General features: G+C 58.0%; 1 protein-coding gene across 4 annotated transcripts in view; it reads left to right on the forward strand.

Moving 5' to 3' along the window:
- SHANK2 (SH3 and multiple ankyrin repeat domains 2) overlaps positions 1–12,617 on the forward strand; it is a 473,760-nt gene that overhangs the window by 128,796 nt on the left and 332,347 nt on the right. For all 4 annotated transcript variants that reach the window (XM_057553698.1, XM_057553701.1, XM_057553700.1 and 1 more), the window contains exons 7-8: positions 3,801–3,952; positions 4,991–5,158. In XM_057553698.1, the coding sequence (XP_057409681.1) occupies positions 3,801–3,952; positions 4,991–5,158 (320 nt within the window). The remainder of the gene's footprint in view (positions 1–3,800; positions 3,953–4,990; positions 5,159–12,617) is intronic.

Genomic DNA, 12,617 nt, shown 5'->3' on the forward strand with positions numbered 1-12,617 from the left:
TCTTATATTCAGTAATGGGTTAATTATTTACAAAGATAAATTGAGTGTACTGTTTGCGCTCCCTCGGACAACCTTGAGATCAAATATTAATCTTGTGTTGTGTTGTTCAACTCATTTTTAACCGTCTGTGTGCATGTATGCATCTCTGTCTGTGTATCCATCTATCTACCCTTCTTTACCCCTCCCTCCCTCCCTCACTCCCTCTCCCTCCCTCACATCTACCCACCCACCCATCCACCTACCTATCTATGTGTCTGTGTGTCCATCTGTCTTATAATAGCTCGAGGAGATATGCCTGGTTCCCCCCGCCCCAGAACAGCCACCATCCCCAGCACAGGGCAGAGCACTTAGTAGGCCTGTGAATGCATATTTCATCTGGTCTGCATCCTGGGGGCACCAAGACCATCTCTTGCTGAGAAAAGAAAGACAGTCACGAGGGGTTGTGCCTGTCCAGGGGGAGGGCGAAGGTGAGAATAAGCATTGGCTTCACAGTTTATTTTAGAAATCACTTTTATGATTATAACATAATAAAGGCATTGCACAGGCTTTTAAAAATACAGGAAAAAAACCATAATGAAGAAAATAAAGCCCATCTCTAGCTGAATCCCCTGGAGAGACTCTGACTGTGGGCTGGGCACTGTTCCAGCATCAGACGTGACATTCGATCCTCACAGAGCCCCACGAAGTGCAGGTCCTGCTTTTACCCTGACCATATAGGTGTGGAAACTGAGGCCCAGAGAGTTTGGGACACCTGCTGGAGGCCACCCAGCCTTTCGGGAGCAGAGCTGGGCTGTGCTGGCTCTGCGGGAGGTCCTCACCAGGCTGTGGTCCCCGGGTCCTTCTGAGGCCCCCGGATGCACCCCTGCACCCAGGCTGGTGCTGCAGGGGTCGGCGGCTGTCCTGTGCCTGCACAGTCTCCTGCCCGGGTCTCCCCCCACACCCAGACAGACCGCAAGCCGTGGAGCTGGCGTCCTGCTGCTGTGCTCATAGGCGCCTCCCTCCTCGTGCCCACCCGAAAACCTTCCCTTCGAAGCACGACCTTGTCATTCCCGGAGCCAAAATGCCAGCAGGCAGTTTCTAGGTTGGAGGGAGTTCTGTCTTCAGAGTCACCTCCAAAGATGAGAGACCTCGGTCCCCTGTTGCGGTTATATTTGCAGAGGTTCCTGTGTATTTTTTTTAAAACTTAGAAAATTTCGAAACGCAAAACCAGAAAAATGTTCAAAGCACTATGGTGTCGGGGAACTGCCGTTCCCAGGTGCATTGGAGGAGGGATCCCATGTGACCCGGTTATACAGACAGTGCAGCAGCTGATTGACGAGTATCTTCTTGGTGGTCCCAGCCGCCCATGTGGGGTCTCAATGGACGCCCCCTTCCTGAACCTTCCTGAACGTGAGGTCTAAGCTGGGGGCCCCCCTGACCTCGCCAGCGTGGGTCCTGGCCGGGTCTGAACGTGGCAGGTCTGCAGTGTCATTCAAGGAGGGTCTCTGGAACCCTCGAGATGCTGCCACGTGTCACTCCATGTCCCTGGATGGCGTCCACGGGCTGGAGGTCCCAGCTCGTACAGGAGACGCACAGCCACCGACGGGTGTCTAGTTCTCGCCACCTGCTTACGTGCCCAGCGCTGTCTGCCCGGCCGGGCCACAGGGGTCTGTGATTTGGAATTTTACCATTTGCCGATGCCTCCCTCTGAGACAGTGCTCTCATTGTAAAATGACCTTGATGCCGTCAGCTATGAAAATAGTGCCGTATAAACAAAAAAAATTCTCCTTTGGACCGCCTAGCTTTTCCTTTGGCCACGTGCAGACAGCCAAATAAGAAAGAAAAACCCGATTCGTTTGGAAGGTTGACCTTGCCCTAGGTGCCGTCATCCCGAATGTGCGATGACCTCAAACTTAGAGCTGCTCTAAGAGACTTGACTTTGGAGGGTAGTTGCTGGCAGCTCCCGACGGCCCTGTCCTTTACGCCCCTCCCAGATCACCCCTCGCCCACCACCCTCCTGCGATGTCTTTTCCCTGCAAGGAACCCAGACCCTCGATTGCTGCTGTCTCTCTCTGAGTGTGCCTCTCTCTGCACGTCTGCCCCGTTTCCACATCTCTGCCCCTGTTTCCCAGATGGTCTGGATTCCCAAACACCCCTCACCATGTCACGCTTTCCTTGCCTTGCGGATGTTTTCTGTGAGGGCACATTCCCACTGTCACCAGGGTCCCCTAGCTGTCCCAGAAAACTATTTTTATTTGTCATTAATTGATTAATTAATTATATTATTTAGGCTGCGCCGGGTCTTCGTTGCAGCACGTGGGCTTCTCCAGTTGTGGCGCGTGGGTTCTAGAGGGTGCGGGCTCGGTAGTTGCGGCATGCGAGCTCTTAGTTGCGGTATGTGGGATCTTAGTTTCCCGACCAGGGGTTGAATCCGGGCCCCCTGCATTGGGAGCGTGGAGTCTTAACCACTGGACTGCCAGGGAAGTCCCAAAACTCCTAATTTTCAAAAACCCCCGCGTGAGAAGGTGCCTCTCGTGGGTATGCAGCAGGGATGTGTCAGTGGCATTCGTGAGCATCATACCACTGCCCTTGGGAGAGAATGCATAAGTTGCACTTTACACATGCTCTAGGGTGTGTCTACCCACTGCAGATGAGTTTCAACGAGCGGGGTAAGCCCACAAGACTCACCACGAAAAATCAAGGTACAGAGGGATTCCAACGGTGAATTTTAAGAGCCCTCCAAACAATACCCATTTATGGATAAATAATTGTTGTAACTGAAAATAGATGGGAGTCGTCAATCTAGATTCGTGATGAAGTTGCCTTTTCTGCGGATGGATGGTGATGTGATGATGTGTCAGTGACAGGCGGTTAGAAGGGCATTCCAGCCCATGGAAGATGCCCCAGTCCTTTTACTCTCAAAACGTGCTTGAGGACAGAACGATTCCTTATTAACTATTAGTGTTTTGGGCCACGGGAACCTGCATGTTGTCGTGTTACTCTTTGCACTTTTCTGTAACGTAAGAGCCTCTCAAATTAACCACATCAGAGTCATGCACTCTGCTTGGCGGTGGCGATGGCGGGCACCTGAGGGTCACTGAGGAGGGATGTATGATAACAGAGACTGACATGCTGGGCCGTGGCCACCTGCACACTGGTCCACCTGCACAGGATGTGGGGACCCCTTCCTGACCCTCGTCGCCACAAAGGCGGGTTTCAGCCTTCGGTCCCCTGGGCTTCTGCCCCACTTCGTATGTTGGTCCTTCCTTGCGTTGGTCCGGTCCCATCATGATGACTGTCGGGGTCTCTCTGCTCTCCCAGATGGAGACCCCCGCAGGGCACGACCCTGTTTGTTTCCCTGCAGCTCAATCCCTGGCATCTACTAAGATATCCGTAGATGCTGTGAAACTGAAATGAAAAAAGGCGGGCCTCTGCCTTTCCAGTCTTTAACTGCAGCCCTGACTGACCGCTCCTCCTGCAGGGCAGCGTCGGCTGGGGCTGCGGGATTCTGTGTACCGAGGGCAGAGGCCGGGGCGGCTTCTCGAACTCAGAGCCCACAAGGCGATGATGTGGAACCCCGCCTCTGCCCCTGTTTTGATTTGCCCGTGACCCCGAGAGTCACCGCCGTCGTCACTAGGGTTGCCAGAGCCATGCTAAGTGCACGGACGTTTGGGGTCGGCAGGTGGGTGGGAGCCGTAATGCCCTGGCGGGTCAGTCTGTCAAGCTCACTTTGGGACGTTTGAACTTGGTTAAGGGGGTCATGTGACTTGGCACCTTTTCCCCAAGTGCTGGTTCTAACGTGCATGTGTTTGGGCCCCTAGAGACTCCCCTGACCTTAGCCACGCAGCTGGACGACCCCGTGGAGGTGATCAAAGCTCTCCGAAACGGCGGGGCCCACCTGGACTTCCGCGCCAAAGATGGGATGACGGCCCTGCACAAAGCCGCCCGCACCAGGAGCCTGCTGGCCCTGAAGGTACAGGCGGGGCCCGTCTCACACGGTGACGCCCCCTCCTCTGATCCCCTGGGTACGCCCTGCCCCACTCCCCATCCCACGACAGCCACCTGCGGTGACCCCAAATTGTGTCCAACTAGAGCTCAGAAGTGTGGTCTGGCCCTCCTCCCCCCCCTCCTTGGTGTGGTTGCTTTTATTATAGAATCTGCTGTTCACAGAAAGTTATCTTTCCCCTTCTGATTCCGCCAAAGGGCTCGTATTTTCAGCTCAAACCCACCTCCCTCCATGGGAGGGGGGCTGCAAAGCCAGCCCTCTGCCACCGAGCCAGCCTCACTGCTGCCAGAGCCGCCCCAGACATTGGAAGCTGATGCCGGGGGGGCGGGGTGCGGACCTCACCCCCCGTCTTCCTCCCCTCACTGTTCTCTGAGCATGCTCTACTGGCCCTGGCTCTGTGCCTGCGGACACAGGGCGCATGCCCCCAGCCCATGCTCTATCAGGGCCCCGGCGAGGAGGGGAGGGGACCCACTGCTGTGGGGTGACGACCCCCAAGACGGTGCCTTTCTGTAAAGTAGACTTCTTAACTGCATAGCAGCTGCACACTCACCAGCTGGCTTCCTCGGAAGTCAAGTGTTCGTGACAATGCTTGCTAGTTTTGCCAGCTGCAGGAAGCACACGGAGATGGTTTACACTGGACTTTTAGGTTCAGTAGTACAGCTTTTACCTGCAAATGTCACCCTCCCCTCATTGCTGTCCGCTGGTCCACAGGGATCGGCCGGGCTCAAGCAGGTAGCGCCCAGAGGGCCACGTGTGCAGAAGGCCTCCCCACCTCCCGCATGTGTAAGCACGTGTGCGTGCCTGGCACCAAGTGCTCCTTCAGGGCCAGAAACTTCGTTGTCTAAGTTGGGGCCTCCTTAACTCCGGGAGGCCGGGAAAAGCTCGGGAACCGAGGGCTCCGTCACCCTGGCCTGGGGGAGCGTGACCTTCCTCTTCCTTCTTGATCGATTCACCCCCGTGAAGGGGGCTGTGAGACCAGTGGCCACACGGCGGTGTGTTTTTCAGACGCTGTTGGAGCTTGGAGCGTCCCCGGATTACAAGGACAGCTACGGCCTCACGCCGCTGTATCACACGGCGGTGGTCGGGGGCGACCCCTGCTGTTGCGAGCTGTTGCTCCACGAGCACGCGGCCGTGAGCTGCCAGGACGAGAACGGCTGGCACGAGATCCACCAGGTGCGTGGGGCTCGCCCCTCACCGGCCATCCTGACAGGCGGGGCTGGGGTGCTGGGTGAACGCCCCCTCCGTAGGAGCCGCGGGTGCCCCGGTAGAGCGTGCAGGTGCTTTCTGAGCACAGGTGACCCAGCACAGGGCCCGATTTCCGTGGATGAGGCGCACGTTTCCCAGATCCCACCTGCAGCCGTGGAGTTGGGGGGAATGTCGGCTGTAGTCGTGGCAGAAGCAGATCCACCTGGTGGCTCCGATGAAGAGTCTTTAGTGGACCGAGGGCAAGGAGAGGAGACGCTGTGTCCCCGGAAGCAGGGACAGCGGGCCGAGGAGGAGAGCGCCCCGCGGGAGCCGTGTCGCGGAGGGATGCGGGGAAGAAGTACCACGGCGGCTCCACCCTCCCGTCCTCCCATTGGCTGAGCCCCGCCAGAGCAGGCCAATCACGGAGGCTAGTGGTGCAGGCCTGGAGGTCAGGGTCTCCGGGCGGAGAAGGGTGGATAGTGGGTTTGGGAAAGCAGAGGGGGAGTATCCGCACAAGAGGTCAGGGGGAGAGGCCGTCCCGGACGTCAAGGAAGAGGCTCTGATGTTCTCTCGCTCGGCCTTTATGGTGCAGTGAATTTCACTGCTTCTCAGGCTGCCTGTTTCCCTCCACCGCCGTCACCTTACACACCTGCTCATCTGAGCAGGGTCACGCACCCGCCCACTGTGGTCAGGGGACCCGGCTGCTGAGATGCAGCGGGTGGGCCCAGGTGGGCCCACCCCATCCCACCCCACCCCACCCCACCCCCGCCTGGCCTTTCTAGTGCTCAGTTCCGGTTCATCAGCATCCCCGCAGCCTGAAGAAGCATCCAGTTCCGTCCTGTGGTGTGACGGGGCTGGGCCGGGGGAGGGGGAACTTCTGCGAAGCTGCTCACAGGACCCCCTGGAGCCCACACCCTGGGCGGGACCTCGGAGGAGCAGTGATGCCTGCCTGCCCGCTGGGCCTCTGTTTGCTCATCTGTAAAGTGGGCATCAGCAGGGCCTCCCACACCTTCGGGCCATAGAAAGGACGGAATGTTAGCAAGACCCAACGTTTTCCAGATAAGTCCATCCTTCCTGCCTTGGCCTCTTGGCTGAAGCAGTTGCTTCTGCCTGGAGTGTCACGTCCTGGGCCCCCAGCTCCCCCACCAAGGCTGCGCACAACCCCAGAGCCCGCGTTGCTCTGTTTGTCGCCCACAGTGGTGCTGGGCAGTGGATGGCGTCAGTACTGTTGGCTTCTTCCGTGCGGGGGGTGGGGGGTTAGCTGCTCAGGGGACGCGGGGGATGGAGGGCCCAGCGTGGACCTTGCCAGTGACCGGTCCCAGGTCTCCAGGGCTTCACTGAAGGAGGTGCTGGGAGGAGTTGCCCCTCCCCCAGCGGGGTTGTCACGTGGCCTCTGAGCATCAGGCTGGAGGCCGTGGTCCCGGCAGTGGAGCTCCCAGCGGGCACTGCCAGCCTGGACAGATGGGGTGGGCCTGCCCTCACACACCCGGGCACCAAAGGTGCCCCCTGGGCCTGGCAGAGGCAAAGGAGTAGGGATGTGAGTCTCCCGCTGAGGGTCTCAGCGTCGCACCAGCTTGCATCCTTCCGGAGACGTGGAAACGGAGCAGGAGGGCTTGGGTGGAGTGAAGACTGCGTCCCCGAGGTTTCCTGCTCGGCAGATCTCAAGTTCTGTGATGCTGTCTTTGTTTGGGTTCAGATTCGTCCTATGAAGCCACCGCGTTCCCAGGGGAGGTGTGGGCCCTGCGGGGATGTCGCTCAGCCTGAGAGGAGGCACGCGTGCCTCTCGGCGGATGGAAGGGTCAGTTGTGCGGGGAGCGAGGCCGCAAAGGGCCTGAGAGGCTGGGGGCGGAGGGCAGAGCTGAAGGGCAGGGGCAGAGGCTCAGGGCGCCTCCACCAGCGGCCACCTCGACTGGCGGCCTTGCCGATTGGGGGGTGTCTGACCCCCCCGCCCCAGGAATGGGCCGTGCTCCAGGGATCTGCCTCCTTTAACTCAGCAAAGCAAATGAGTGCTGGAGACCCCGCTGGGCCTGGGGCCTAGGCCCATAACTGCTCACGCTCCGTGGTGTTCGGGTGCCAGGCGGCCACCGTGAGCCGCTTAGCCAAAGCCCCGGGCGTTGCAGCCACCCCGCAGGCCCACGCCCACCCACTGGCACGCGTGTCACCTGCCAGGCCCGCTCAGTGTCCTGGACACCGAACCCGGCGGTGAACAGAAACACCCAGTCCTGTGTGTCTTACGTCCCTGTGGCGGGGGCGGGGACAGCGAGACAAATTGATGTGAACAAAGATTACAGACCCACACATGCTCACACGCACACACACACGTCTGTGCGCACATGTGGAGTAGGCCCGGCAGTGCTTCACGTCTCCCCAGGATGGCTCACACGGTGACCAGGCTGGGGCAGGACGGGGGTCCCCAAGGTGTGGGCAGTGCCCGGTCCCTCTCCTCATCTCCGCTCACAGCTGCACTTGGCCATCAGCTCCGCGGTGCCCTTTAAAAGGCCAAGCCCATCGTCACACGTGGACCCGTTGAGGGTGTGAAAGGGGAGAGTTTCAGGCTCCGCTGGCAACTCCCAAGGGGGGTCCTAGCTCTGTCGGCGTGAGCAGCCCTGGGGGGCCATTCAACCCCCCGGGTGACCTGCGTGGAAGGAGGAGGTGCAGGACCAGGGGGACCCGGGTGAGGAGGGGAGGCCACCTGAGCGCAGGAGCCCCATGTCCTCCTCGTGACCCTCAGGGTCTCTGCACAAGGGCTGTTGGTCCTGGGTAGCAGGCCAAGCTGTGAATCTAAGAAGACAGGGTCACGTGGGGCGTCCCCCTGGGCCCATCCCCCTAGCCGGTCCGAAGGAAGAGCTGGGCCAGGTCAGCTCCACACCTGATGTCCCGTTTAGTGATGTGTCTGAGGGCAGCCCACCCCGCCCCGCCCCCGCCATCATTGGGAAAGGAGCGTCCACAGAACAGAGACGTTTAACTCCGGGTTTCCTTGAACGCCTGAGCCCTCCCAGGACGTGACGGGCCAAATGTGTATACGACCTGGGAACCAAACCATCCTACCTGAAAACGCCTACATTCTTTTTTTCCCTAGATTTATCCACCCTTTAGACATATTACTTTTGTTGTTTTGCAGAGTTCTTTTTGAACTCAAAGATGTGAATTCAGAGTAGACTGTCCTTAAATGTGGGATTCGTGAGGGATGCAGGGAGAGCATTTGCCCCAAGCAGTCACGGCACTGGGGCAGTGTCCGAGTCCCCCGGGCAGTGGGCCCTGGACCATACTGGGCACGGGGACGGTGCCCCAGATGATGGGACAGACCTCAGGCCTTCACTGGCACAGATGGGAGCTTTATCGGCACCTTTTGGATGAATCCCCAAGGACCCTGTATTTCCATATGCCAGGCATCTGCTCCTAAGCCCCTCTGTTAAATGTAGGTTTTTCTACTATTCAGGCCTGGTGAGGCCAACCCATCAGGAGATACCTGCCAGCGAGAATGGTTTGTTACTGACCCCGAGAAGAGGGGCACAGCCCACCACGCAGGGAAGGCAGAGGGGGGTGTGTGCGCAGAGCCTTTACTGTGGTTTTCAAGGGAAGGAACAGGTGAGGCAGGACAAGGCAGGCTGAGTGACCTCAGTGGCCCTGGGGCACAGGGGCTGCCCTGTTGTCTGGGACCTGCCCTGGGTGCTTAGGATGGGCTGAGGGGCTGCCTGTTGTCTGGGACCTGCCCTGGGTGCTTAGGACGGGCTGAGGGGCTGCCTGTTGTCTGGGACCTGCCCTGGGTGCTTAGGACGGGCTGAGGGGCCGCCTGTTGTCTGGGACCTGCCCTGGGTGCTTAGGACGGGCTGAGGGGCCACCTGTTGTCTGGGACCTGCCCTGGGTGCTTAGGACGGGCTGAGGGGCCGCCTGTTGTCTGGGACCTGCCCTGGGTGCTTAGGACGGGCTGAGGGGCCCTGAGTGTGAGGGCCCCATAGAGAAGGGGTCAGGTGAGGACTCTGCATGGTGGTTTGTATTTGGAAGCTGTGCTCATGGCTGAGTCCTTTTCCATCTCCGGGAATCAGCTCTTCCTGGCAGGGCAGCCCCTTTAGGGGAGCAGCCAGCAAGACCCCTGATGCCAGAGCATCAGAAACACAGAACACAAGGCAACGGAGTGCGTTCAGCCCCAATCCAGCTGAGTGACCCCTCAGCAGGGGGGCTCCGTGCCCCGACGACCTTGGAGAGACCTTGGAGAGCCCTTTGGGCTCTCTTGTCTCCTCCCCTCGCCCCCCTTCCTACCTGTTCTCCCCTCCCCCCTCAACCAGGCTAATATTTCACCCCACTCCGTGCTGGGTTGGCCTCACACTGAGTCTGACTCCCTCATCGAATGCAGGTGACAGTCGTGGGCATCTCGCTTGTCTCCTGGGACGGCTGCCCTGAGACGGAGGGTGACCGTGTGTGTTGGGGCAGTGGGGGTCACTTTCTTCGGTGCCGGCTCCCTGCCGTGGTTCCAGCCCCTGACACCCCCTGCGTGGATTCCGAGCATCCAGCGCCAGAGCCACCCAACCTCCGGGGTCCCCGCCCCCCGGCAACGCCTTTGGAGCTTGGAGGCCTTGAGCCCGGTTGTCCCATCCTGCTCCGCCCCCCGCGTCACCCGTCAGGGTGCGTCCACCGCCCTCTAGTGGCGGGTTTCTTTTTCACGCAAGTCCTGCGGAAGCACCTGCGTGATCCAAGCTGCTGTCTTCACCTGCTCCGCCATGACCGTCAGGAGGGGATCGTGCAGGGTGCTCAGCGAGGAACCTCGCACACTGCCGTCCCCCCGCCCCCAGATTATCATCCTCCGTCAGGGCTCACGTTCACCCAGCAGACGCTGTCCTCACCATCTTTTCACACCCCTCCAGCAGCCCTCGCAGACACCCTCGCTGGTCTCTGAGTTAGCCGGGCCCAGAGAGGGTGAGTGACCTGCCCGAGGCTCCCAGCGCGGCTCCCGGCCAGAAGCCTGGTTCTTTTTCCGGCCTCCAGGGCTCTCAGACAGAAGCCACCCCTCTAATGACAAGGCACTTGTGGCAGAAGGAAGTAGAGGGCAGGTGGGTTTGCATTGCCTAGCTGGACTGATTCTGGCACTGCTCTCTTGGAGAAGCACCTTGGACTTCTGGGGTCCACAACTCCCTCTGCATGGCAGCCGACAGCTCCTTCCCAGCCGGCTGGCTCCCCATCCTTCCAGGGCACCTGAGTGCCCTCAGCCTGACCTGCTCACAGGTGTTGCAGAAGGCTTGCTTGGCTTTCCGGGGCATTGCCCGGGGCAGGTGTTTAATTGCAAAGGAAGGTCTTCACATCCAGCCCCCAGGCCCCGCGACTGGGGACGCCCGTCCCCTGAATGCTGACTTTGGAAGAGAACTTTTTTGAACTGTCTGCAAACCATCTTTCAACCTGTTATTCAGGTTACTCTAATTTTTTTCATTACAAAAGAAATATCTGCTCAACATGAAAGTCTTTAAAACTACGAAGAAACTTAAGGAAGGAAGTAAAAAACACCCAAATGGGGCTTCCCTGGTGGCGCAGTGGTTGAGAATCTGCCTGCCAATGCAGGGGACACGGGTTCGAGCCCTGGACCGGGAGGATCCCACATGCCGCGGAGCAACTAGGCCCGTGAGCCACAATTACTGAGCCTGCGCGTCTGGAGCCTGTGCTCCGCAACGGGAGAGGCCGCGACAGTGAGAGGCCTGCGCACCGCGATGAGGAGTGGCCCCCGCTCGCCGCAACTAGAGAAAGCCCTTGCACAGAAACGAAGGCCCAACACAGCCAAAAATAAATAAATAAAATTTAAAAAAAAAAAAAAACTTAAAAAAAAAAAAACACACCCAAATGCATTCCCAGAACATGGTGGGCCAGATTACGGGGGCTTCACTGAAGGTTTTAGTTGCTAAGTACTTTCACATCCACCGGGGCAGTGCCCGGCACCTAGCTCCGACCTGAGGGAGGGGGGCTTGGCTGTCTCAGGACTTGAGGAAGAGTTGCTGGTGAAGCCAAGGTTCCTGAAGAGGACACCGTCCCCAGTGAGAGGACAGCTGCTTTGTCTCGTGTTTCCACACACCTTCGTGGGCAGCTATGCCCACAGGACTGGCCCACATGGGGAGTCTCGCTCCCTTCCTCCTTCCCTGATTCTGTCGATTCCATTTGGAGGATAAGTGAGATTTCCTCCTCGTGCTGTCAGTAGTGTATATTCTGGGCTGGGATTGCAAAACCCCCTCAACATGGCCTGGGTCACCTGAGCAAGTGGCTTACCTTCTCTGAGCTTCTTTGCTAATCTCTAAAGCTGGCTGAGTAACAATTCATAGAGCTCTCAAGACAGTTAAATGATGCATTGACTATAGCGCCTGGCATCTAGTAAGTGCTCAATAAGTGCTGGCCACGCGCCCATCATCACCGTCATTGTCAGCATTATCATCTGGCCACGCCCCCATCATCACCATCATCACCATCATTCTCATCTGGTCATGCCCGCATCATCACCATCATGGTCCTTATCATCTGACCATGCCCCCATCACCATAATGGTCATTATCATCTGGCCACGCCCCCATCACCATCATGGTCCTTATCATCTGGCCATGCCCCCATCACTGTCATCCTTATCATTTTCGTCAGGCCATGTCTGGTTTTGTCTGTGAGGAATGATACTGGGCAGTCAGAGAGCACTTAACCAATTTACTCACAGGCCTTCACACGGGTCTCATTTGATTCCTGCAATGATTCTGTAAAGGATGTTTTATCATTTGGCCTTAACTTTGTTATTGGTTGCTATTTATTATTTATCATTTTCAAGTGAGGAGTTTTTTTTTTAAAATAAATTTATTTATTTATTTATTTTTTGGGTGTGTTGGGTCTTCGTTTCTGTGCGAGGGCTTTCTCCAGTTGCGGAGAGCGGGGGCCACTCACTGTCGCGGCCTCTCCCATTGCGGAGCACGGGCTCCAGACGCGCAGGCTCAGTAGTCGTGGCTCACGGGCTTAGTTGCTCCGCGGCATGTGGGATCTTCCCAGACCAGGGCTCGAACCTGCGTCCCCTGCATTGGCAGGCAGACTCTCAACCACTGCGCCACCAGGGAAGCCCCGGAGTTTTAACTTTAAGGAAATTACAGTTTTTGGCCACTGCTCCCTCCTGCCCCTCTTCCTCCCTGAGCTCACCCCTGCTCACCCTCAGCCCTGGGCTCCAAGTCCTCGGCGCGTCCCCTGACCCCACAGTAAGGGACAGGCCCCTGGGGAGGTTCCCTCATGGTGCTCGCAGCAGGGTGTGGTCCTGGGTCTCTCTGTGTGGGTGCTTACTGCATGCTAACTGTTCTGCTGTCATATCTGCAGCTTGTCTTATAAAGTACATATTATAGGAGAAAAGCCTAAGTGTGGTGTGGACTTAAATAATTTTGCTTGTGGCACTGAACCAAGCAGAAGCATTTGCAATGCAGTGAACTCCGCATTGCTCCAATTGCAT

Source organism: Balaenoptera acutorostrata, chromosome 9 (genome assembly GCF_949987535.1).
Source record: "Balaenoptera acutorostrata chromosome 9, mBalAcu1.1, whole genome shotgun sequence".
NCBI classification, from domain to species: Eukaryota; Metazoa; Chordata; class Mammalia; order Artiodactyla; family Balaenopteridae; genus Balaenoptera; species Balaenoptera acutorostrata.